We start from the raw sequence: 23639 nt of genomic DNA, 5'->3' as shown, positions 1-23639 counted from the left end.
AAATGGTTCCAAAAAAAAAAAAAAGAAGAAGAGGGAGAAAGAGAGACAGGGAGAGAGAGGTGTGACATGGTAAAAGATTTATAATTCTTGAATAAGATTGGTGTATATGTGAGTAATTATTGTACTATTCTTTAATATTTTCTTTTATGTTTCAAAATGAGAACAAAAGAGAGGTATTCATTAACTTGGTCAAAATTTTAAGACACAGCTGAACATGAATAAAAATACTGATTACAGATGTGAAAAGTGCTCAAAGATAATCCATGTTAGTAGGCATGAAATAGTTAAAGAAAAAGGAATAATCTCATCAAGCTATAGCCAGCTGGGCTGGCTGGAGTGGGTCATGGGGACAGAGTCATGATATGCCAGTGCCAGTCAGGTAGTAATCAGCTAGTGATGATTGTTTGCAGAATAGGACAATTTACTTGAGGTAGATTTCGGTCTAAACAATTCTCTTGCTATCACATTCAAGACAAAATTCCTCCTCACACTGTCATGGAGGAAAGCAAATGCATACAAGCAATTTTGAAGCACATGCACTAGAGGAGAAAGAAACTATTTCTATATTCTACGGTGTAGCCCCTAAAAACAAAAATAAATAGCTAGAGATAAAAGGAAATACAGCCACAATGTGACACACTTTAAACTCTGAACTTGGAGCAATTGCAGATGGAAAAATTGAGTATAAAATCATCAACCCAGCATGATTTACAATGTGACCTAGAAGCAAATCAGCAGATGAGCTGCTTGGATTCAATGTGAGAATAGGAAAGGTGGAAGCGGATGTGTCGTCTATCCTCTTCCCAACCTCATTTTCCCCTGCTTTTTTAGGCTCCCATTTCCTCAACCTTCCAACCACTGCCAGTGAGATCAGAGGGGCAATATCTTTTGAGTGGTAGCTCTTATCAGGAAATGGTATTATAGCATATTTTTGTTATCTTATATTTGGACAAACATATTGCAATGTTTCGATCACTGCAAAGTAAGTGGAATGATAAGGCTTTTCAAAGTTCATCTAGCTGATTTCCATAGAATACAAGTTTCATCTATCACATTATTAAAGTTGTTTTTCTCCTTGAGGACATAATCTATTTAAATAGCTGAGAACACATCTATTTTATGTAGCTGTTTCTGTATAAGGCAACAGGAAGGACTGATTACACGTAGTAGAAATATATTAATAATATACCCACACATATGTATACACACATACACATACATAGACACATACACATAGATTTTATATTACGTTCTAGAGTATCAACTTTCACCTTATCACATTCCTTTTCTTATTATCAGGAAAGGTAGGGTTGTACTAATTGCTTGACTACTGTGGTCAAGAATGGGTATCCAAGCTTGCAGATAAACAGCATCTTTTACCCAGTAATGCAGAAGCTAGGCTAACTAAGCAACTGTAAATATAGAGAGCTCTTTGAATAGCAGGAAAATGTACAGAGGAAGAGGGAAATGATATTAAAATAAGGGAGCTAAGGAAGGATCTTAGGTTGCTGATCCTGACAAATGCTCTGGAATTTGAGACCCTAACCCCAATCTCTGTAGAGGCTTGAAGAGACATGACCGAATATAACTTGGCTACATTTTAATCAATGGCCTATGTTGAAAGGTGTCAATCTGAAAATTAATATAAGCAATTTTATTTTTTTAAAGAAGGATATTATTAGAAATTATAAGTTTTCTCCACTGGCAATTTCTCTCAAGTAGCTATATCTACTAATAGGAAAAGCCAGATACAAACTCCTGTAGCAGCATTATTTAATAATGCTTGCAGCACAAACCTAGGCACATTTAATGTTCCAATTCCAGCCAAATATAAATGGTTTCTTAGTGGACTCTCTTAGTTCCATCCATTTTTAAGGGTATCTCAGGTCGTAATGAGAATGATCATGTTCCCTTTGCTTTGATTCTCAATGAATCTGCTCTTTGGCCTCTTTACTCACCCATGGAAAAATCAGTCATATAAGAAGCTAAAATTGAGCAAGGAGCATGCTACAGGTTTAAATTAAGCAGTCTTCTTTTCTTAGGGCCACATTTCTAATGCCTTTTAAGACGAAAATTTTATGTCTCTAGTAGATAATTCCAACAAATCAGATGAAATGTCTTTTTTTTTTTGGAGATGGAGTCTCACTCAGTCGCCTAGGCGCTATCTCGGCTCACTGCAAGCTCCGCCTCCCGGGTTCACGCCATTCTCCTGCCTCAGCCTCCCGAGTAGCTGGGACTACAGGCGCCTGCCACCATGCCGGCTAACTTTTTGTATTTTTAGTAGAGACGGGGTTTCACCGTGTTAGCCAGGATGGTCTCGATCTCCTGACCTCGTGATCTGCCCGTCTCGGCCTCCCCAAGTGTTGGGATTACAGGCATGAGCCACCGCACCCAGCCGAAATGTCTTATCTCATAAATGAAAGCAGTTAATTCTAAAGTCTACAGTGTGTAAGATATGTGTAAGTGGACTTTGTTCTATATAAATAAGGTGCCACTTGACTATACAACAATAGGGCATGTGTAAATGAGGAGAAACATTTATGACGTATGCCACATTCACCTATATCTCCAGAATTCTGTCATGATTGGCTGGGTGATGATAAGAAGAGGTAAGGTTACCTCTATTCTCTTACCACAATCTCCCAACCCAAAACCAACATCTTGGAGAAAAGAATTCAAATACAAACTTAAGAGGAAAAAGAAAGCAGGAGAAAAGAGCAGAGAGAGGAGAGAGGGGAAGAAAGAACAGGAGGCCAGTGAAATCAACCTTCAGTATCCTTTCCCTCACTTCTCTGTCAATGTCTTAGTCTCTATTAAACTCTTCCAGCCTCCTTCACAAATATTGTTTGCTGAATTCTGGATTCTGTTCCCTTGGCATTTTAAAAGTGGATTATTACTTATGATTTTATTGTGAGCTATTGAAAAAATAAGGCTTAGAAATTGAAATATGCATTTGAAGGAAATGAGCCAGTTCATATAATGAAAGATAGTTGAACAACATGTGTCCGTGGGATGATAACAGCTTTGAGCTGGCTCCAAGCCCAGCTTTGGCACTTTCTAGCTGAGAGAGCTTAGGGGCAAGTGACTCAATCCCTCTGGGTCTCAGATTCCCTCGTCTATAAAATGGGGGCATGATAATACTGCTTTAAAAGGGTCCTTTTAAGGAGTAATTGAAATGATGTCTGTAAAGCATCTATTGTACTTGCTTATGAACATACCTGACCAGTGTTAGTCCCTGATCTCCATTACTTCCCTTCTCCTTTCCAGCACTTTCTTTTCCTTTACCTTTCCTCCCCTTTCTACCCCTTTCCTGTCCTTCACTACAGCAAGGAAAACAGCAGTGGGTTCTGTATATGAGACCAGCACACACACGAAGCCCCTGATGTTTGCTTGCATAACACTGTTCAGATTTTGTTTGTTGCCCCAGACTCTCTTTGGCTGCACTTGTGGCTTGGGCCCTTGGCTATCAACACTCGGAGAGTTCTAGACATTGCTATTATGACTGCTACTGCAGTCTCGATCACTGCTCCTTCATATTCTGTCATCTCTAGCTGTCTCTCCCTCCCTTTGAGTAGGCTCTGGGCTCCAGAACTGCCCTTGTTGGACTCACCATAGCAGGACCCAGGCAAGACCATAGGAGACCCACCTAGGCTCTCACTCCTCACATTGCTTTCAGAATCTGAAGAAGTGTTGTGTTACAAGTCCTGGGCTCTGGCTTCCTCAGTAGCTGCCTGTAACTTCCTGTGAGCATAAACTTTGGCCACACGAAGCAGAAAATAGGATGAAGTGAACACATTCATTCCTCTCCCATCCTTCCTCCAGTAGTCTGAATAGCCTATCCAGTGACCTCCGAGGCCACTTGATTTCTTATGCTCAGTGAAGCAATCTCCTGCTCAATAACGTGTCACCTTGTTTTGTTTGTTTTGCTTTCCCCCATCCTTCCATATCTCACTTCCCTTTCCCCCTTATTCTTGTTTCTCTATGATTGAATCTTCCATTAATGTATTAGCAATTAATCCTTGCATAGCTGGTAGAGTTCAAGGGAACCTGAGCTAAGATACTTGTGAACTACATTTTCCAGGATCTCTTGCCAGCTGTCTTCTGGATGGCTTTGGTAAAATAGGAGCAACTAATGGGAGGCAGAAGAGAAGAAGAGAAAAACCAGAGTGCCCTCACTCTCCCACTTCAGGGATAGCTCAGAGGTAGTAGCTGTGAGGTTTTCTTGGGTCCCTCTAGCTTCTGGAGTGGGAGTAGATGCTGCTGTTGGTCACCTTTGAGTTGCCTCAGTACCCCATTTTACTTTTGTAACCATTTTCTTCTATTAAATTTCCCCTAGTAAACCATCTGACATGGGCTCTTTTTTTCCTGACTGGACCCTAAGGTTACACACAACAATAAAAAGTATTATTTTATGCACCTATGTTTGTGGTATGACCACAACTTTTCTCTTCTTCCATGAGATATTGTAAGATATATTTGTAATTCTAAAAATCAATAACATAAGAAAACTAGATTTTTGACTACTTCAAAGGAAGTGATCATAAGAAAGTTCTGTGTGTTATCAGAAAAGATATCATATTATTACTTTAGCAGTTTAAATGGATTTGATATTTAAAATAACCCTTTCCTAAAGGCTGTATTTCCCAGTTAATACAAGTGTATGTCCTACAATCACCTGGCAAGCTGCCTGTTTCTCTTATATCTTGACAGTGGCTACTGATCTGGCTGTATGCATCCTGGGCCTGGTAGCTGGCAAATTAGTGATGTTAGAATGTGCATAATATTATTTGGTAAATAGGACTCAAATTTCATTTGTTTCCATACAACCCAAGGTGCTTATGAGAAACAAAACAAACATCCCCCCTCACCTCCACTCCAGGTTGGTATTGAGAGCACGCATACTTTCCTTCTGCAGGGTATGCAATTTTCTAAAATTGGCCCCCGGGAGCTTTGCATTTATAGTGAATGCTCTGTAATGGCTCAGCAACAACTCCTGGGATCTCCTTCAATAACACGCATGGGCACAGCGCAAACATGATGGCAGAAATACTTCAGTGTTTAGGTGCAGGGACATATGCGGACAGCCTTGCCCCTGAATTGGGGAGAACAAAGGCCTCTCCTCTGGAAGGTGTAAAGGGGAGCACATGTGGTATGTGAGCACCCATTCACGGCCAACTGGCAGTCAGAGTAACAGTAAGGAATTGTGAAAGGGAGCTTGAGGACAGCAAATCCTGTCCTCAAGAAATTTGTTTTCTCCTGCCAGGTTTTATTTTTTCCATATAACCTGCAAAACTGAACTTTGTAGTTCCAAAAACTGTTTCCCAGTAATTGTCTGCACAATAGACTCAATGCTACACCCACACTGGAGACGCAGCCTGAGCCAACATGTGACATCCTTTGGGTGGCAGAAGTGCATGTGCTCAGGGCTTCTGTCGTCTCCCCACCTTATGACTTCAGTCCACAGATAATCCTGTTTTTTCCCACTATCCAGAAAAGATGATGCAACCAGAGTGCCTTGGTCTGGCATCTCATGATAACAGGCAAGGAGAAATGTTGGGCCTCTGGATTTCAGAGAACATAACTTATATCATCAGCAGCCTCATGTGGAAATATTCCACCTAGACAGGAATCAGCCCATACATACTACTTTTACACATTCTTAGACTATTGAAATACTTCTGCACTGCTTGGAAGCTAGCAGTGTCTCCATGTCTCCTGAATCCCCCATAGGACCCCAGCCATGTAGGACACATTGGCCAAATCTTCCCATGATCCACCAACTCAAAGATTTACCATAGCCACGGCATGAGGCCTCCAGTACTGTGTCACAGCATGAGAATGGAGTCTATGCTGATGGACTGGTTGTCATAACAACTATTAAATATTTTTAATATAACTTCTGCAGAGAAGGCACAAGATACTTAAAACTAGGATGATTCATCTCAGAAGTTTGTTTCTTCGTCCAAGTGGCTAGAGTGACTGAGAATTTGAGTCCACCAGGATAGCTCTTCTCAGCTGCCAAAAGATGTTACAGGTTGCAAATCCTGCATTTTCTTTAGTCAGTTGAGATAAAGCATGTCCAGCCTCTGTCTAAACTTAGCATTATATGACTAGATTCTTGCCCTGGGGACCCTTCAGTGAACTTATCAGAGCATCTCTCCTACATGGGTGTTTTTGCAGCCCTCAAGCAAAGAATGGTGTGGCGGCATGTCAGCATGGCGGGAGCCAGAGCCTCACGCCTGATCTACCCAGCTCCAGCTGTGCTGTGAGACATTTACATGACAGCCTGTCTGTGCCTCAAAATGAATCACAGAAAATTAGGGATGGGAAAGACCTATTAGGTCATCTAATCCATACCCTGCCATTCACAATCCCTCCCCTATGCTCCATTTCCTAGTGCATCACCCAGTTTGGTTTTAAATAGCCTGGAATACGGAGAGTGTTGCCTCCATGCTTTCTTCATCAAGAAGCCTCTTTCGCACACCCCACCGAGGATTTGATGCTTGTTTGTTATCATTTTCTATATATACTGATGTCATAGTTACTCACTTGCCCCACCCCACCCTCCAAATAGCTCCTGAAAATAGTTAGAAAGTGGGGATGCTGTCTTGTGTAGAAAAAAATGCCAGTTTCAAAAGAATCAAAGGACTGGGTAGAGAAACGGAAAATGATAAGCAGTCTGTGTTACCCTATTTCAACTTCTGGTATTTTAGTTATTTGCTTATTTAGCATTGTTCAGCTTCTGCTTTCTTTAACAATAGCTAGAACTATGACTAAGCACTATTATTGGCTTTGGTTTTCACATTTACTTCTGTTTTTGATTTTTAAAATTTGATTACTCATCTGTTTCCTGCCTAGATTGTGTTAAAGATCCCAGCCCATCATTGTGATTCAAGTAAAGACTATACAAATATTCTAAGAGTTTACTCACTCTGTTTCCTAATCTTTTGTCTTTTCAATTCTACCTAAACTCAAGAGCCAAAACCGTAAGCCTGGCACACCCTTTCTGGACAGTCATGTTTTTAAAATTGTCTGTGTTGTTCTTTACTAACGTCCAGGCAGCCAACCTCCTCACAGATACCATGCAAGAACGCATTTGTGGCTTACCTTAATCTGGCCCTTTAAGCAAGGCTCACTGCACACAGACCGCACCACTCCACTCTTGTTCATCTGGATTTTGTAATCATCAATATTCAGCACTCCTTCATGCCAGGTTCCAACGTGCACATAGTCATAGCGATTAGCTTCAGTGTACTGCAGATTCATGATATCATACCTACAAAAAGCACAACGTGCATGTCTTATAGAATATAGACATAATGTAGAAAACAAAGAAAGTTGGTAAGTAGATAATAATAGAAACAAGAGAAAGCTAGAATCATCTTACATCAGCTACTGCCAATATTTTAGCTTATTTCTTATGTTTCCTCTGATTATCCCAAATGTGTATATTCCATTCTTCAATCTCTGTGTATCATCCATATTCACTAAAAAATAAATTACTCTTGTACTTTTCTCTCTGCTTATCCTCCAAAAAATAATGCTATGTTTGCTAAGTTGATCATGTCCTTCAAATTATGATTTATTAAGTTATTCTTTGAATAAGTATCAATAAGAACATTAATTTTTTATTTGATTACTTTAATCCAAATTTCTTTTTCACATTAAGTTGTCATTTTCATTACACTGTATTAAAAGGGGTGAGTTTTACCAAGTCTGGAACCTTTTTAAGGTGCTAATAGAGCAAGAAATCTGAGCAAGCCATCTTTAATTAGTAAGGATGTTGAGGATTTAATGTCTTGTGCACTGACATTTAAACTAATCTCTTCCCTGATTAGGATAAATATTTTTGAAACCAAATAACTGGTATCAGTTATTTCAGTAATTTGAAATGCCGGAACACTACACAATGGCAAAACCTACACTTAGAACTCTTCACTATGGTAATCATTACTATATACATACAGTATATCAAAACATCATGTTATACACCACACACCATATATGTATATGGTATAGGACATTCTCCAATGCAATCTAAAGAACACGAGATCTAACATCAGAATGTACAAGCTGCTCTCTTTTCTAACATTTTAACAGTAGATTATACTACTTAGGAATGCCACTAAACTCTTTAAGCCTCATGTGGTTCTTGTGGGGATTTATTAAGATAGGCATGTAAAAAACTGCTTTATAATCAGGACAAATGCATATGTCCTATGGTCGAAATGCTTATGCTCACCCCCTTCCATTCATATGCTGAAAATCCTAACCCCCAAGGTGATGGTATTAGGAGGAAGGGCCTTCAGGAGGTGATTAGGCCATGAGGACAAAGTTCTCATGAATGAGATTAGTAAAAGCAGCCTTAAAAGTGCCATTTGTGAACCAGAAAGCAGGTCCTCACTAGACACCAAATCTGTTGGTGCCTTGTTCTTGGACTTTCCAGCCTCCAGGACTGTGAGCAATAAATTTCTGTTATTTATGAACCATACAGTTTATGATATTTTGCTATAGCATCTCAAATGAAGGAAGACAATCTATAAGGCAATAGCATGATTTCATTCATATTTCTATTACTATTAATGCCCTAAAATACTCTGGTTATTTTCATTTCTATACAAATACTGGAGAACAACTTTGTACTGGCATAACCATTTATATCTCAGTCATGGGAACTCTGGCATTCTTACATCTCCTTTCCATGTTGCTATTCACTCTATAATTAATGCTGCAGTTTCCCAAAGCTGCATGCTTGGTTGCTCCTTACTAGTTCTGCAAAGTGGTATTCTTTTCTGCAGTACGTATGCAAAGTGCTCATCCTCTTGGACTAGAAGATGAGTCACGGCCTCTTGCTCTTTGTGCTTGACTGAAGGAAATGGCAATTAATCAACACATTCTCTTCTTCATCAGCTCTCTTCATCCCTCGCCCCTCTCACACGCCCCTGCCTAATCCTTCCTGCAATTCTTTCTCTCTAAAGTGACTCATGCTCACAATCCCTCTCAGCCTAGCACTCCAGGAGGCTACAGCCAATCAAACTAAGTTGGCATCTGAAATCTATTGGCTGTATCTGGCCTAGTTTTTTTTTTTTTTTTTTTTTTTTTTTAATGTAGACAAGGAATGTCGTCGGTTGATTGGGTTTTCTGCCTGTTCTTAATGTGCAAATGCATTCTGTCACCCACAGGGTAGCTAATGGCTTCTCCACATCCAGATTCTTGCAATTTCTACAAATAGTTGTCCCCTAAAAGAAAAGGTATTTTGGGAAAGTAAAGAAAGCTCTCCTTTGCCAGGTAAACAAAACGAGCTTAGAATGAGAAGAGAGAATGGTACACCCAGAGCACATTATTCATCTCTTTGCTGTGTTGACTTTTGACTAATAGACAGTTATTATCCCCCAGTTGCTAGACATACCAGAAAGTTCTTCAGAGTATCTTTCTGAGTGATATCCAAGTGAGAATTAAACGTGAGCTGCTGGCTCACACTCATCCTGTTGATCAATGACACTAATCTACACCTCTGATATCTTTCCATTTTAGATTCATTAGAGCTATAGAAACTGTTGTGCTGTTGTGAGTGCTTGATGTGAGTAATTTCCATTTTCATTTCCAGGAATTTTTGTGTTTTATTTCAGATTACATTATTACAGCTTCTCACATACTCACAAAGAAGGCTTTGCTGCAATGCTGGCTCTAGAATGTATTTTTCCTTTAAATCAGTTTCCAAAGACTTTTATTTTAGCTTCCTCATTTGCTTTTTCATAAGAGAAATCAGTTCACACTTCATTAGCATTTAGAAACAAAAAAATTCACAATATTTTGGTATAAAACACATTTTTTAAAAAGACCCAAAAGCTAGGGAAAAAAAACTATTGAAAAATATCCAGGGAAAAATACTGACTTCATTTCAAAAAGCTTTCCTCATACTGTGTGTATTACTGAACACTGCCCTTTTCCTTTGACCCCAGGGTTCCTTCTAGGCATGTTGGTTTTTATTCTGGAATTTTTTATGCTATAAATTACATATTTACAACATCTTCTCAATGCATTCAGTTTACATTGTGTGATGATTAACTGAAATAATTACAAGAGGGACCAAAAGCACGAACGATGGTATGACAGGAGGAGGGAGTACAGGGAGATTTTCGAAACAGAAATTGAAAACGGATTATGCCAACCAATTGCAAGCAGAAGGATATGATCCCTAAGAAAAGACCCAGGGGAAAGCTTAAGTAACATTTGAATATCTAATTAAAGATGGAGAAGAAACAAGCTAAAATAATGCACCTATATTTTAGATAACTTGTAAAGAGAGAGAAGAGGAGTAAACTTGAATATATGAAGTGTCAAAAATGCCTCTGGCCTTGTGCTAGGCACATTATATGTTATCTTTGGGAATCATGAAGGAAGGTTTACATTCTAATTCTGACCCCTTATTGAGCATAGGGTCCAGTGGGACACAGGATGAAAGAGAGTTTACAGAGGCAGGTAGTCAATGTTCTGAACCTCAGACTCACTTGTTGCTCCTGGTACCATTTCCTCGAAGCTTTTCACATGCCCAGTTCCTGAATCATTCCATCTACCTCACTTGCATTCCAGTCAAAACCTGCTCCCATCTAACTAGCAGCTTGGAAGAAATCTGATAAATTGATCATTTTAATTGCTGACAGTGACTGATATCATTTATCCTTCCTAGAGCTGTCAAATTTTAACAGGGAGAATCCAGTTAGCTCTCACAAGGTGCTCACTAAGTGCAGGACTTCAAGCTGACATAAAGAGATACATGGAGACTTACTTAGGGTCAAAGAGTCCCTTACAGTACTTCTGACATGACATTAAGAAGGTTGCCAGGCCGGGCAAAGTGGATCACGCCTGTAATCCCAGCACGTTGGGAGGCCAAGGTGGGTGGATCACTTGAGGTCAGAAGTTCAAGATCAGCCTGGCCAACACAGTGAAACCCCATCTCTACTAAAAATACAAAAAAATTAACCAGGCGTGGTGGTGCACACCTGTAGTCCCAGCTACTTGGGAGGCTGAGGCAGGGGAATCACTTGAACCCGGGGGGCAAAAATTGCGTGAGCCGAGATTGTGCCACTGCACTCCAGCCTGGGCAACAGAGTGAGACTCTTTCTCAAAAACCAAAAAGAAGATTGTCAGCCACGTTGCCTAATTTTAGGATCTGCTAAAAGGCAGTGTGATGTTGCAAAAGATTAGAAGCCCCAGAGTGAGAGCACTTGCCTCCACCGCTTGCAATCTGTGGACATTAGGTGAGTTCCTTAGTTTCTCTGATACCCAGTTTTATTATCTGTAAAAAAAGACAATGATCCACCTACAGCAATGAAGATTAAATGATTTGATGTTCCACTTGAACACAGCATATGCTTTTCTAAAAAGCTCTAAGTCTGGGACATCGTAGACTGACAGGTGACAGGGCCTATAAGACCCTGGGCTTGCTGAGTGGTAGCCAAGCTGAGGGCCTTTTTCCTTCCTCCTGAAGGTGTTAATTCTTCTGCCATTCTGATTATGCCTTTCCTAAGAAACTGTGTATGAATGAACACAACTATTCTTGATACTAACAAAATTTCCTACGTACCAATTATGCTTGAGCTAACTGGTAGTATCAAAGCAAGTATTGCAGAGCGGACTGTATGTAAAATGGCTTGGAGAGGATTTTATGTATCTACCTTGGTTTACTTTTCATCTGCTTTTTGTTTGATTAATAAGCCATAGGGACTCAATCCCCAAAACAAAGTTGTTTCCTTTCTTGCTCCAAGAGATATGTTAGCACAAACATAAGTTAGCCTGAGGAGAAGGGACACATATGCAGGACTTAGTTCTCTTTGCATATTGAGCTCTTTAACCAGGTGTAATATTCAAAATATTTCATAACCAGAATGGTATATAGTCAATCAATCAGAAAGATGCTGGCCTGGTGCTGGCAAGGTCTAAGAGGTTTCTGCTGGCCAAGTGTAATTTCTTTAGGTTCCTGGGCTTGCAGGAAGGTCCCAAGCATTCTGGAAAAAGGGTCAAGTGATAGCTAAGTAAGGGGGTGGCACTGGTAGAATACTGGGTATTGGGTGTTGAAAAAGAAGTATTTTAATGTTTTAAAAAGTGGTGTGGTCTTTGGTAATTTCATCTGATATTACCCCTGGACCTTTTGCTACCTAGTTATATCTATCCTCATGACACCCAGAAACCATGGAACCAGATGAAGCCACAGTTGCCATCTGTCTGGCACAGGAAGGCTCACAAGGTTACTTAGATTGATTACTGAAAAGATTACCTTCCAGGAGCATCTCCTTTCTCATCAAACCACACCTCCTCTCCAGATACTCCGATGAATGAGGACTTGATGAGGAAGTCCAGGAGCTTGCTGCCATCGATGGGCTTCATGGCATCGCAGAGGCCTACGTGGCCAGGGCAGAGGGCATGGTGCATGTTCTGTAGCCCGTGTGCCATGGCATAGATGGCATTGATGACAAACCCCATCTTACTGTCCTGGACATAGTTTTCTTCTAAGCTTTCATTGCCTGTAACAATAAAAATAGATCACTACCAAGGTCACAATAATAAAGACTGGGCTCCCAGGTTTAATTCTCAAATGCTTTTGGGGGTTCTCAGAGGAAGGGAATGAGCAATGACACTGGCAGAAGCCATGCCCGCCTGTGCAAGCTTTGTACTTGTGGCTATCTCTGGTGGATTCCACCTGCAAATGGTTTATTCAGTTTTATTCTCTCTATTCAATAATGGTTTTATGAGATATAAAACAAACTTCATAGAGGTGAAAATAAAGGACTTTCGAATATTGTAAAGAAATCCTGAAGGAGTAATGGGAATAACTCTTACTCCTTCTTTGTTCACAGGAACTTATATTAAAAATCTTCCTATATCATGGTACTGGAAAAACATTTTTTGATTCCTTTATGACAATCCACTGTTTACAGGAATTCAGTTTATGCATTCTCTAAACCATGGTATTTTCTTTTGGTGATTCCATTATTTTTTTTTTTTCATTTCTAGGGCCACAAAAATCCAGAGTTAGAACTGGTCAGTATGAATCTCTTCTTATATATGGTTGATGGGGCAGAAATATTGAAATCAGATTTGCTAGTTATTGGAAAGTCAGGTAAAATGTTTCTTCACCGAAGAGTCACACTACACATTAATTTTAACCTTTAGATTTTACCTGTGAATTTCAAAAACCCCGCAATCACTTCTACCTATGTCACAGGTGATCAAAAACTCCCTTACCGCCAAGCAGGTTCGCAAGAATGGTATTGTGTTAGATATAAGCTCCATATTGGAAGTCTAGACTTCAGGACTTAGATATGGATGAGAAATTTTGGGACCAACTGGGTTTGTTGAAATAAAGGTAAGAGGTTTGCAAAACAAAATATATATTTTGGAAACATCACTGGCATAATTCAGAGACTTTAGTTGCTTCCTGAAATTTGCTTCTCTCTGCAGTGAGCTTTTCCTCCCTCATTTGGCTGATAGTTGGGGGTCAATGTGATGTGTGCTTGAAGTACTAGAAGGTGGGAAAGTCAGCAATTTAGCTGCACATGGGGTTGAGAACAACATGGGGCTCCTCACACTCCCTGCCAGCTGCCCTCTTTGTTCCAACCTAAATAGGTCACTGGACACTAAGGTTCCCAGGCTAAGACTAGCAGAGGAATATTTAGGAAGTTAGACAGTTTGAGTCTTCAGAAGAAACGCTAAAGAGTTTTGACTTTGATATCGAATTTGGGATGAAAATGGACATTTTTAAAGAGTTCTATTTAAAGGCCTATCTATTTAGATGTAGTCAAAAGTTTGAAAAAGGTATACTTACATCTACCCTGAGAGTGATATATAAAATACCCAGGCTAGGTTAAAGGGGAAGAAGATTAGATTTTAATCCATTTTCCAGCTTTGCAAGATAGGACATTGTTAAAAGTGTAATTTGCTAAAGCAATATTTTCTTGATTGAAAGGAAATTTTCCAAGAGGAAATGAGGAGTAAGATAGAGAGGAAGGGCATTTTAAAATCAAACCACACAAAATAAGTATAGAAAGTTACATAAGAAAGAAAGCAAAGATCCTCCTTCCAAAAATTGCAGATTCATTTAAACAGAGTAGCTTATGTCTGTCAGCCAGAACCCATGGCCCTTACTGTTGGTTTTCTTTCTCTCCCTCTCCAACTTACTGGGACCAGAAAAGAGGTAAATTTGTGCCATCTGCCAGATAACTCTTAAACAAGCCCTTATAGGCTCGCCTAGAACCCCAAATGCTAAATATTAAAGCTACTAGAATCATAGAAATTACCAAGAGTTAAAGAAAAAAAAAGACAAAAATCGAGTGGCAAAATAACCTTTAAGACAGCAGCCCCTTAAAGTGTCCTGTCAATACTAAAACCATCACCCAAAGTGGCAGTCATTACAGCCAACACCAGGATCAAACTGTAGAAAAATATCAGAATAAACACACAATGTTCTTTACCAAATGAAAAATTATCTGTTAGGGACAAGCCTTATGGACACTGAGTTTGCTCTTCTTGTTTCTGTAACTACTATTTAAGACTTATTTTACATAGATAAAAAATTACATTGGTGCCCCCAGTACAAACTTCTTAAGCCAGTGCCAGTGGCTGTCTAGTGGATACTTCATTCATCAGCACTGAGACAGGAACTGTTCTTGGATATCTGTGAGATCAGTGTTTTCCTTTTGATCCTCATTTAGGGTGATCATATAACTTATGATTTGGGTTGTTTTTTAGAGAGAAAGTTAGTGTTAGCAACAATTATTTTGAGAACACAGGTGTAAACAAGGCTAACCAGGCAAATTATATCATCTCTCTTAAGTCAGGTGCCTTCTAACTGTGTCTTATCTTCTGAGGTTATTATGGGTAAGATTAACGTACAAATATGTATGTATAGACACACGTAAACATATGTACATAGATGTATACATATGTATATACAAACCATAGTCAGTAGAATGTCATTATTTTCTAACTAATTTCACAGTTATGTAATTTTTTAAAGATTTGACAAACATTTATTCATACCTATGATACATCTGGCACTGCTTTTTTCAATGGGGTATTTTTTTTTTTTTTGAGACGAAGTCTTGCTCTGTCGCCCAGGCTGGAGTGCAGTGGCGCAATCTCGGCTCACTGCAAGCTCCGCCTCCCGGGTTCACGCCATTCTCCTGCCGCAGCCTCTCCGAGTAGCTGGGACTACAGGCGCCTGCCACCACGCCCGGCTAATTTTTTGTATTTTTTAGTAGAGACAGGGTTTCACCGTGGTCTCGATCTCCTGACTTCGTGATCCGCCCGCCTCGGCCTCCCAAAGTGCTGGGATTACAAGCGTGAGCCACCGCGCCCAGCCTCAATGGGGTATTATGTAGACAAAACATACAAGAATACCTGATTACCTGATGTCACAGGACTTAAGTTATCGTAAAAGTCTATAGAAAATTTCTAAAAATTAACACAACTAAGAAAATTATGTAATAATTACGATCAAATCAGTGTTATAGAAAAAAATACAAGAGAACGGGAAAGAAAAAGTGGGTATGTTGAGACAGTATCATGTCGATTGGTTAGAGTAGACCTCACTAAAAAGAGGAGCATTGAGTGAATAATTGAAGAAGAATAGGGAGTGAATCAGGCAAATATCTGGGAAAGAGAATTTAAAGTAAAGGCAATAGCTTCATATCTACAATAATACTAATATGGCCGGGGGCGGTGGCTCACGCCTGTAATCCCAGCACTTTGGGAGGCCAAGGCAGGCGGATCATGAGGTCAGGAGATCGAGACCATCCTGACAAACACAGCGAAACCCCGTCTCTACTAAAAATACAAAAAAAAAAAAAAAAGCCGGGCGTGGTGGCAGGTGCCTGTAGTCCCAGCTACTCTGGAGGCTGAGGCAGGAGAATGGCGTGAACCCGGGAGACGAGCTTGTAGTGAGCCCAGATCGCGCCACTGCATTCCAGCCTGGGCTACAGAATGAGACTCCCTCTCAAAAATAATAATAATAATAGCTACCACTTCTTGAGTGTTTGTTATATACAATACTTAAGAAATGAGCTAAAATGCTTACCATAATCCTGCCAACTAAACATTAGTCTCACTGTTTTACAGGTGAGGAAAGCATGTGGTATAACCCAGATCCAAATGCCTCCTAACTCCTTGTTCTTCCTGTCACACTTAGTGGCAATGCAGGGGCAGGTATAGAAATCTACAGAGGAGACGCTTTTCTGGTGACAGAGGACAGGTCATCCTTCAGTGCCCTGGCACCATTGTCAAGCCTGGTTTAGGACTTCTCTCTGGGATCATTCCAGATGTGCACAGCTGTCTCTCTGACTACAAGTACTGGCACCCAATCTACCAACAGCAAATGATGACAAAGAAGCCCATTCTGTCAGTGTCATATAGAGAGCCGGGAGGCTAGATACATGCTTCCGGGGAATATTTGCAATGTAATAGCTCACACCTCTTTCCAAAATAGACACAGAGTTTGTGTGTTTGTGTCCATCTGAAGTGAGTACCTATGTTCTCTTACTCTGCCAGTCCCCTGGCTCTGTTCACCCAGGGGGGTCCTACTGTCAGGAAGAACTCTCTTCAGCTACTACCTCAGTCTCAGCCCTGCTGGCCCCAAGTCTAATAAACTAGCATGTAGGGACATGTGACACAAAGTTGGAAAGTCATGTGGCTTTTACAGGGCCATTTCCTTTACCACAGCAACTGTCCAGATAATGTTGTAAGGATCTATTATTGAGCAAACAAAATCTATTATAGGCTGCCCTGTCCTCTAAAGCTCCTATATTTTCATGGCTAGTGAATAGAGGATTATAAACTAATAACATTGTCACTTGGTGGGAAGGTGAAAACACTTTGGTTTCCTGGGGTTTAGTGCCTTTTCATAACACTTGTCTCAGAGTTATTAGCGAGAAGGAGATTTTATGAATCATTTTCTGTGGTACTTTAACTATTTGGGACCACTAGGATATCATTAAACCATTACTTTTTGTAATATGCTAAATGGAACCAAATAATTGTAGTTGACTGTGTTTATTTACTTTCAAAAGAATACCTGCCTAACTGCTTCACAGTGGGTTATGAAAATAGCTGCCTTGGTTCCAAATAGTAATCGTGTTCTTATTGTGAAAGCTCAACAAGGGCTGTAAACTGCTACCTGAGTGCAGCAGCACACAGGCTCTCCATGGTGGGCACATATCAAAACCAGGTTCCCGATCCAGTGTGTCTTTTGTTTATCAGTTAGTTTTGTTTTTCATTGAAGTATAAATCACATATAGTAAAGTGCAGAAATCTTTATAGGTCAAAAACTTTTTACATATGTACACATTCATGTAACTGCTACCCAGGTCATGGTATGGAGCATTTCTAGAAGAAAGTGTTCATTTATTTCGTTTTCTTGATTGATCCCAGCAATTTTTTTATCTTTCAGTGTGCAGAATCTATGTGTTTGATTTTTCTGATACTACTACAATTGGCATATTTTTATTTTTTAATTGTTTGTTGCTAGTATACAGAGATACTGTTGATATTTGCATACTAACTTTGTATCCTGCAAGCTTGCTAAATGTATGTATTAATTCTAATTTTTTATAAATTCGTTTGAATGTTCTATGTGCACTCACAAGTGTATTCCTAGGTCTACTTCTTATTCGGATCTAAATTTCAGAAGGAAATACATAGGCTGGCCCACTAAAATCAGGAGTCCTAAGTTCAAGGTCACAGAGTTAGCAAGGACAGATGAGGAATTCATACGCAGGCACTCCCTATTAGGCAGCACTGTGCATGCACGCAGCAGCCCTACCCAACGAGTAGAGCAGTCCCATTACAGACAATAGGACATTTGTTAGCAAAAATTATTAGCTTAATTTTGTTTGTTCTGAGTTGTTAGTAATATTGTGCCATTTTGAATGTTCAGATTAAAAAATATTGAAAGAATGTTTAGCTCCAATAAAGTACCTTTGTTGATGCCTGTTTGATTTCATTAATGCAACCCCATCACTATGCATGTAGGTCCAGTGGTACCTTTTCAAATCTAAATTCTTGGCATTAACTTCAAATTAAAAGAACAAACACCACATTATTCTATCTCCTCATAAAGCAAGGAAGCATTCGGGGAAACAACGGTAAACGTGACTCCCCCGGAGAAAATATTCTTCTGATTTCTCGACATTTGTAGCTCTCCACTGCTTATTTTTGCCTGACAGAATTATATATTCAATACCTAATTTGATACAATCTCAATTCAGATCAAAATAGAAAGGGCTGTAATTATTTTATATTGTTAACATATTGAGCAAAGAAAATGAAATTCATATTCCTTTAAATTGCCTGAGTCTTAGATTTATTGAAGGAAGATTAATCAGGTCATTTTTTAAATAATGACCTCAAAGGGACAAAGTGCCCTCAATTTTGCTTGGAGGCCTGGCTGCTAAAGTTTCTTTATGCTCTTCCAGGGAGAATTTGAGATAAGATTCAGAACTGTCTAGCCTTGCCTGTGCCCAAGTCTAGGACCTGGGAATTGTTTCCTCTGACACTATATTTTACTCTTTCCCTAAAGGGTTATCTCTGCTCACATCATAGAAAAATATAACAAATCCATTATTTTCTATTCAGTTTATTAAAATGTAAATTAACTCCTATGTAGGATAGAAGAAATAAAAGATCATTTAATCAAGCACATGTTATTATCACTATTATTATTAGTTGAATTTCTATTGCTTAACCCCACCTGGGCTTTACATGTGCAAACTATACCGACACTTTTCTAAATGCATCATTCCAATCTATTGTTAAAACAGAAATTTCTCATGTGCGTGACACATAAACAGCAGGTTCTTTGCAAATTGACAATAATGTATGGTAGATCTTGATTCTCTGAAAATACAACTGCATTTAGCTGATTCATATTTCAAAAAATTATGGTGTATCTGGAAAACAAATAAGGGCAATCACAAGGGTGTTAAAGTGATGCCGAGGATCAGTCAGTAACAGTTGAATTGTGGGGCTCTTTGTTTCTTTAAGAGAGAAAACAAGGGCTGCTTGCTGTGTGCCTTTGCTGTTATTATTGACCTGGCTCAAAACAGTGTTGTGGAGTAATAAACCACTCCCCCTGAAGTAACTAATCTTTGCAGGTCTGCAGTAGGCATTTGGCAAGTAATCATAGAGACAGAGTATGCTACAGAGAGCTGACTGCTTTAGCCAGTGTGGGAAGTTAGACTGTTGTAAGAATCCATCAGAACCAATTCCTTACTCAACAACCTGCTGGGTCAGAATCCTTGCCAAGCCTATTCCTCTTGGCCTCTCCCACACTCTAAGAAGGCAGATCTATGCTCATAGCACCACCTCTATTTATTTATGGGCGATAGGAAGGATGCTTTCCTTTAGATATGTAAGAAAGCTTCAAAGTTTATGCTATTATGGTCCTCTTTGAATCCCAAGCAATGGTATGTCCTTTCTGAGTATCTCCATTTTCATGTTGCAGTGATTTAGGCTGAGCTAATAACACAAAGGGAAAATACAGAGTGAAATACAAGAGCTATTGTAAAAGCTCTACTTATTTCTGACCTGTTTTATTAGGATCTAACATAACATCTTCTGGTAACCAATATAAGGTCTTGCTTATTACAAAACAAAACCATAAATGTTATATGGCATTAACATTGTAAATCCACTTTTATGACTGACTCCTGATGAATGCAACAAAATATCTATAACTTGACAAAATGTTGCACTTAAAAAGTCTATTTTAGGACATATTAAAGAGTATCCTTCAGCTGTTTTCCTAGGATTAATATGCCAAGTAGATGAAATGGAAGCAAGGAACAGAATCCTGCCATGTTCTGAACAGACTTTGTGATTTAAATATAGGCCATAAGGTTTACTACCGTATCAGCAACACACGGGAATAAGATATACTGTGGATTTTGGCTGGGCTTGGTGGCTTACGCCTGTAATCCCAGTACTTTGGGAGGCCGAGGCGGGTGGATCACCTGAGGTCAAGAGTTTGAGACCAGCCTGACCAACAAGGAGAAACTCTGTCTCTAATAAAAATACAAAATTTGTCAAGCATATTGGGGCATGCCTGTAATCCCAGCTACTAGGGAGGCTGAGGCAGGAGAATTGCTTGAACCTGGGACGTGGAGGCTGCGGTGAGCCGAGATCATGCCATTGCACTCGAGCCTGGGCAACAAGAGTGAAACTCCGTCTCAAAAAAAAAAAAAAAAGAAAAGAAAAGAAAAAAGAAAAAGATATACTGTGGATTTTTGTTTAAAGTTCATTTCTTCTGTTAGTTGGTACTTTATGTAGACTTATCAGCCCAGTTAAATAATGACACTCTGTCCCAGTGTTGTAATTGTGAAGATTTCTTTAATGTTGCCTTTCATGTGGTGTCTCCCAATAGCATCTCTTCAAAAAGTCAAATTTAGAATTCCCGAGGGCCTAATAAAAACTAATGGCTAGTGAAAGTTTAGTCAGTATCTATCCCAGAATTTAGGAAGATTAATGTTGTCAAGAGCACACAGGCAAGGAGGTCTTAGTAACATCTGTTGATAAAACAAATGCAGGGTCCAGACTTCATGCAAATCTATCTGGATATATCAGCCACTCTGCTCAGGTTGTAAAGGGCATATTTACAGAAACAAGAACGACAAATACAGATTCTACGATAAGAAGGATCACCTTGAGAGGTCACAGTTTGAGCAAAATCTATTAAAATGACACTCAGGAATGAAATATAAGCACTGCACTATAGATAGTAAAGTTGTCTCTCGTGGGGTATGTGTTAATAATTTTCAAATAGCTACACATACGTATACCAAGACTGAACAAATAAATGAATAGCAGGTGGTAGAAGCCAGCATTTTATCATTGTTGGGTTGGGAGGTTACAAACAAGCAAAAGGAGAAAGCTAGAATAAACCATGTGGTACAAGGAAAGGGTTGTTGGAAACATCAACATGAATTTAAATTTAGTTTGGTACATAAACTGATAAACTTATACAGAAATGATTACAGAAACATGTTTACATGTGGTCTGGCATACATATATACCTAGTTCTTTTCACTGAATCAACAACACTCCTATAGCAGTAAGCACACCCAATGCCCAGATCTTGGTTTCTAATACAATTCTTCAATAAAACAGATCAGGACTTTTCAGAGAAAAAAAATCATGTGTAGTGCAGGTGAAGGAAATATACAAGATGAGCCTAGAGCACTTTGTAGTGCCAGAAAGTAAAGAAGTGCTCAAAAAACAAAACAATGGAGGCCGGGCATGGTGGCTCACACCTGTAATTCCAGCACTTTGGGCAGATCACTTGAGGTCAGGAGTTTGAGACCAGTCTGGCCAACATGGTGAAACTCTGTCTCTACTAAAATTACAGAAATTGCTTGAATCCGGGAGGCAGGCAGAGGATGCAGTGAGCAGAGATTGTGCCACTGCATTCCAGCCTGGGCAACAGAGAAAGACTCCATCTCAAAAATAATAATAATAATAACAATAATAATAATAATAATAATAATAATAACAATAAATAAAAACAACAACAATAACAATAGACTTCCAACCATCAGAGACAGAAAAAATTGAGTAACAAAATAAAAAGGATGATAGTGGATTATAATCCAGGGCACAAAATAAATACCCATGCTGTTATAAATAAATGATTAAGTGAAAAACAAATGAGAGAGAAGAGACAAATCTATACAGGAGAATTTCAAATAATTTATGTAGATACTCTGTTCTCAACAAAGTGAAACATAACTCCCCATTCTTTAAGTGTGTCATACACTGAGTGAGTAGCTTTCAAAGAGCATAGCATTTTTTTTAAAAAGCCATAAAAAGTAAGTTTATGGTAAGTCCGGTAAACATGACCTTAGCCGAGTGATCAATGTTAACATCATCACTGATAAATTGATCATATATACTTGAGAATGTCGCTTTATCTTTTGGCCTTCCTCTCCCTAATCCCAACTGAGCTATGAGAAATAAGTTAGCCAAAGTCAAACTTAGGGACATTCTACAAAATACCTGACCAGTACCTCTACAAACTGTCAAAGATGTCAAAAACAAGGAAAGGCTGAGGACTGTCACAGCCCAGGGAAGCCTAAGGAAACAAGGAAAATAAATGAAATGTGATATCCTGGATAGAATTCTGGGACAGAAAAAGGAAAAAAAAAGATGAAGTCTGAAAAAAATAGAGTTTAGTTAATAATAATGCATTAATGTTGGTTCATTAACTATGACAAATGTTATGTAGCAATATAAGATATTAATAATAGGGAAAGCTAGGTGTGGGATATACAAGAACTCTGTGCTATCTTTGCAACTTTTCTTCAACGGTATTCTAAAATGCAAACTTTAGTTTTAAAAAATGTCCAAGAACTAGTCTAACATCTGACCCAGTGTCAGGAAATTAGTGATAATGTGATTAAATGTTTGCTCTGTGATAGGAGCTCCATTAGGTGCTTTACATATGCCGTTCTATTCATCTCACAAGGACTTATGAAACAGGTGATAGGACCAACCTCAACGTATTGATGAACAATCTAAAGACTAGCGGGTCAAATAACTTGTCTAAGATCACACAGCTGGATGTGGATGTGGTGGTCACTAGATTAACACCCAGCCTGCCTGACTCTGCAACTCTCACTCTTAAGTACGAGGTACTTCTGTCTCTTGGTTAGTGACTATCCAGGAGTAACATTACACTCAGCAAGCTAATGGGAAGATGTGATATTTGTCACAATATTAACAAATGTTTGTGTGTGCAAAATAAAATTTGTCCCTGATTGCAGACAATATATAATCTATAAAGAGACCTTCCACAACATTTTATCACATGTAATGTTGCCGTGATTTATTTCACACGAATGACGTTAATATAGAGACGGAATTTTTGCATAGCTCTTTATATAGATGCATTGTTTATCACTGCATAGAGAAGGTTAAAAATCAACAGGCAAAACTAATTTGGAAAGACGCTCACCACTAAAAGTCAGTATTAAAGATTCTACAACCCTCAGACCAACACAGCCACAATAAACTATTAACTGATTCCCTAAGGTTTTGCCTGAGTTCCCAGACTGTTACATGGTCATTTCTTCTGAACATAATCGTTGTTCATGCACTTAAAAAGCTTCAAGTGCACTTTCTCTTCTAGGGGTAAATACACAAAAAAGGTTAACTTAAGACTCTAATTAAATGAGTGGCCCTTGAGGCAGGCATACAGTCATGGTTGTTAATATTAGTTTAGAGCCCAAATAATGATAACAAACTTTAAAGAGGCCACAAGGTGCCACAAGGAATTATCTCAGAGAAGCAGTGCCCATGCCTATAAGGCTTCTCGTTAAGGCTGGCTGCACCGTTGGGGTTAGGTCTTTGCAAAGTGACCTTGCACAAGCTTACCAAATCACACTCATCAGAAATGTGATTGAGGAACATATGGAGTTTAGCATCTCTGGGCCAATATTTATGTTGACTGTGGAACTTTCTTAGTGCTTTGCAGAACTTTGCTTTCTAGAAAGTCATGTGTTATTCCCTTTTTGGATGTTGTCTTCATCGTGGGATTCAGTCCTACCAAAATACTAATTGGGCAACATATCAAGATTCTCCCTGATGGTTTCTAG

The 23639-nt window shown here is 39.1% G+C and overlaps 1 protein-coding gene across 5 annotated transcripts in view; it reads right to left on the bottom strand.

The window, feature by feature from the left end:
- Positions 1 to 23639, bottom strand: part of GRM1 (glutamate metabotropic receptor 1) — a 410692-nt gene that overhangs the window by 72911 nt on the left and 314142 nt on the right. For all 5 annotated transcript variants that reach the window (XM_003255843.2, XM_030809805.1, XM_030809807.1 and 2 more), the window contains 2 exons: positions 12278 to 12524; positions 7108 to 7276 (listed from right to left, as the gene is read on the bottom strand). In XM_003255843.2, coding sequence (XP_003255891.1) covers positions 7108 to 7276; positions 12278 to 12524 — 416 coding nt within the window. The remainder of the gene's footprint in view (positions 1 to 7107; positions 7277 to 12277; positions 12525 to 23639) is intronic.

This window comes from Nomascus leucogenys, chromosome 3 (genome assembly GCF_006542625.1).
Source record: "Nomascus leucogenys isolate Asia chromosome 3, Asia_NLE_v1, whole genome shotgun sequence".
NCBI lineage: Eukaryota > Metazoa > Chordata > Mammalia > Primates > Hylobatidae > Nomascus > Nomascus leucogenys.
The sequence above is the reverse complement of the archived record's forward strand: the minus strand, read 5'-3'. Positions and strand labels throughout refer to the sequence as shown.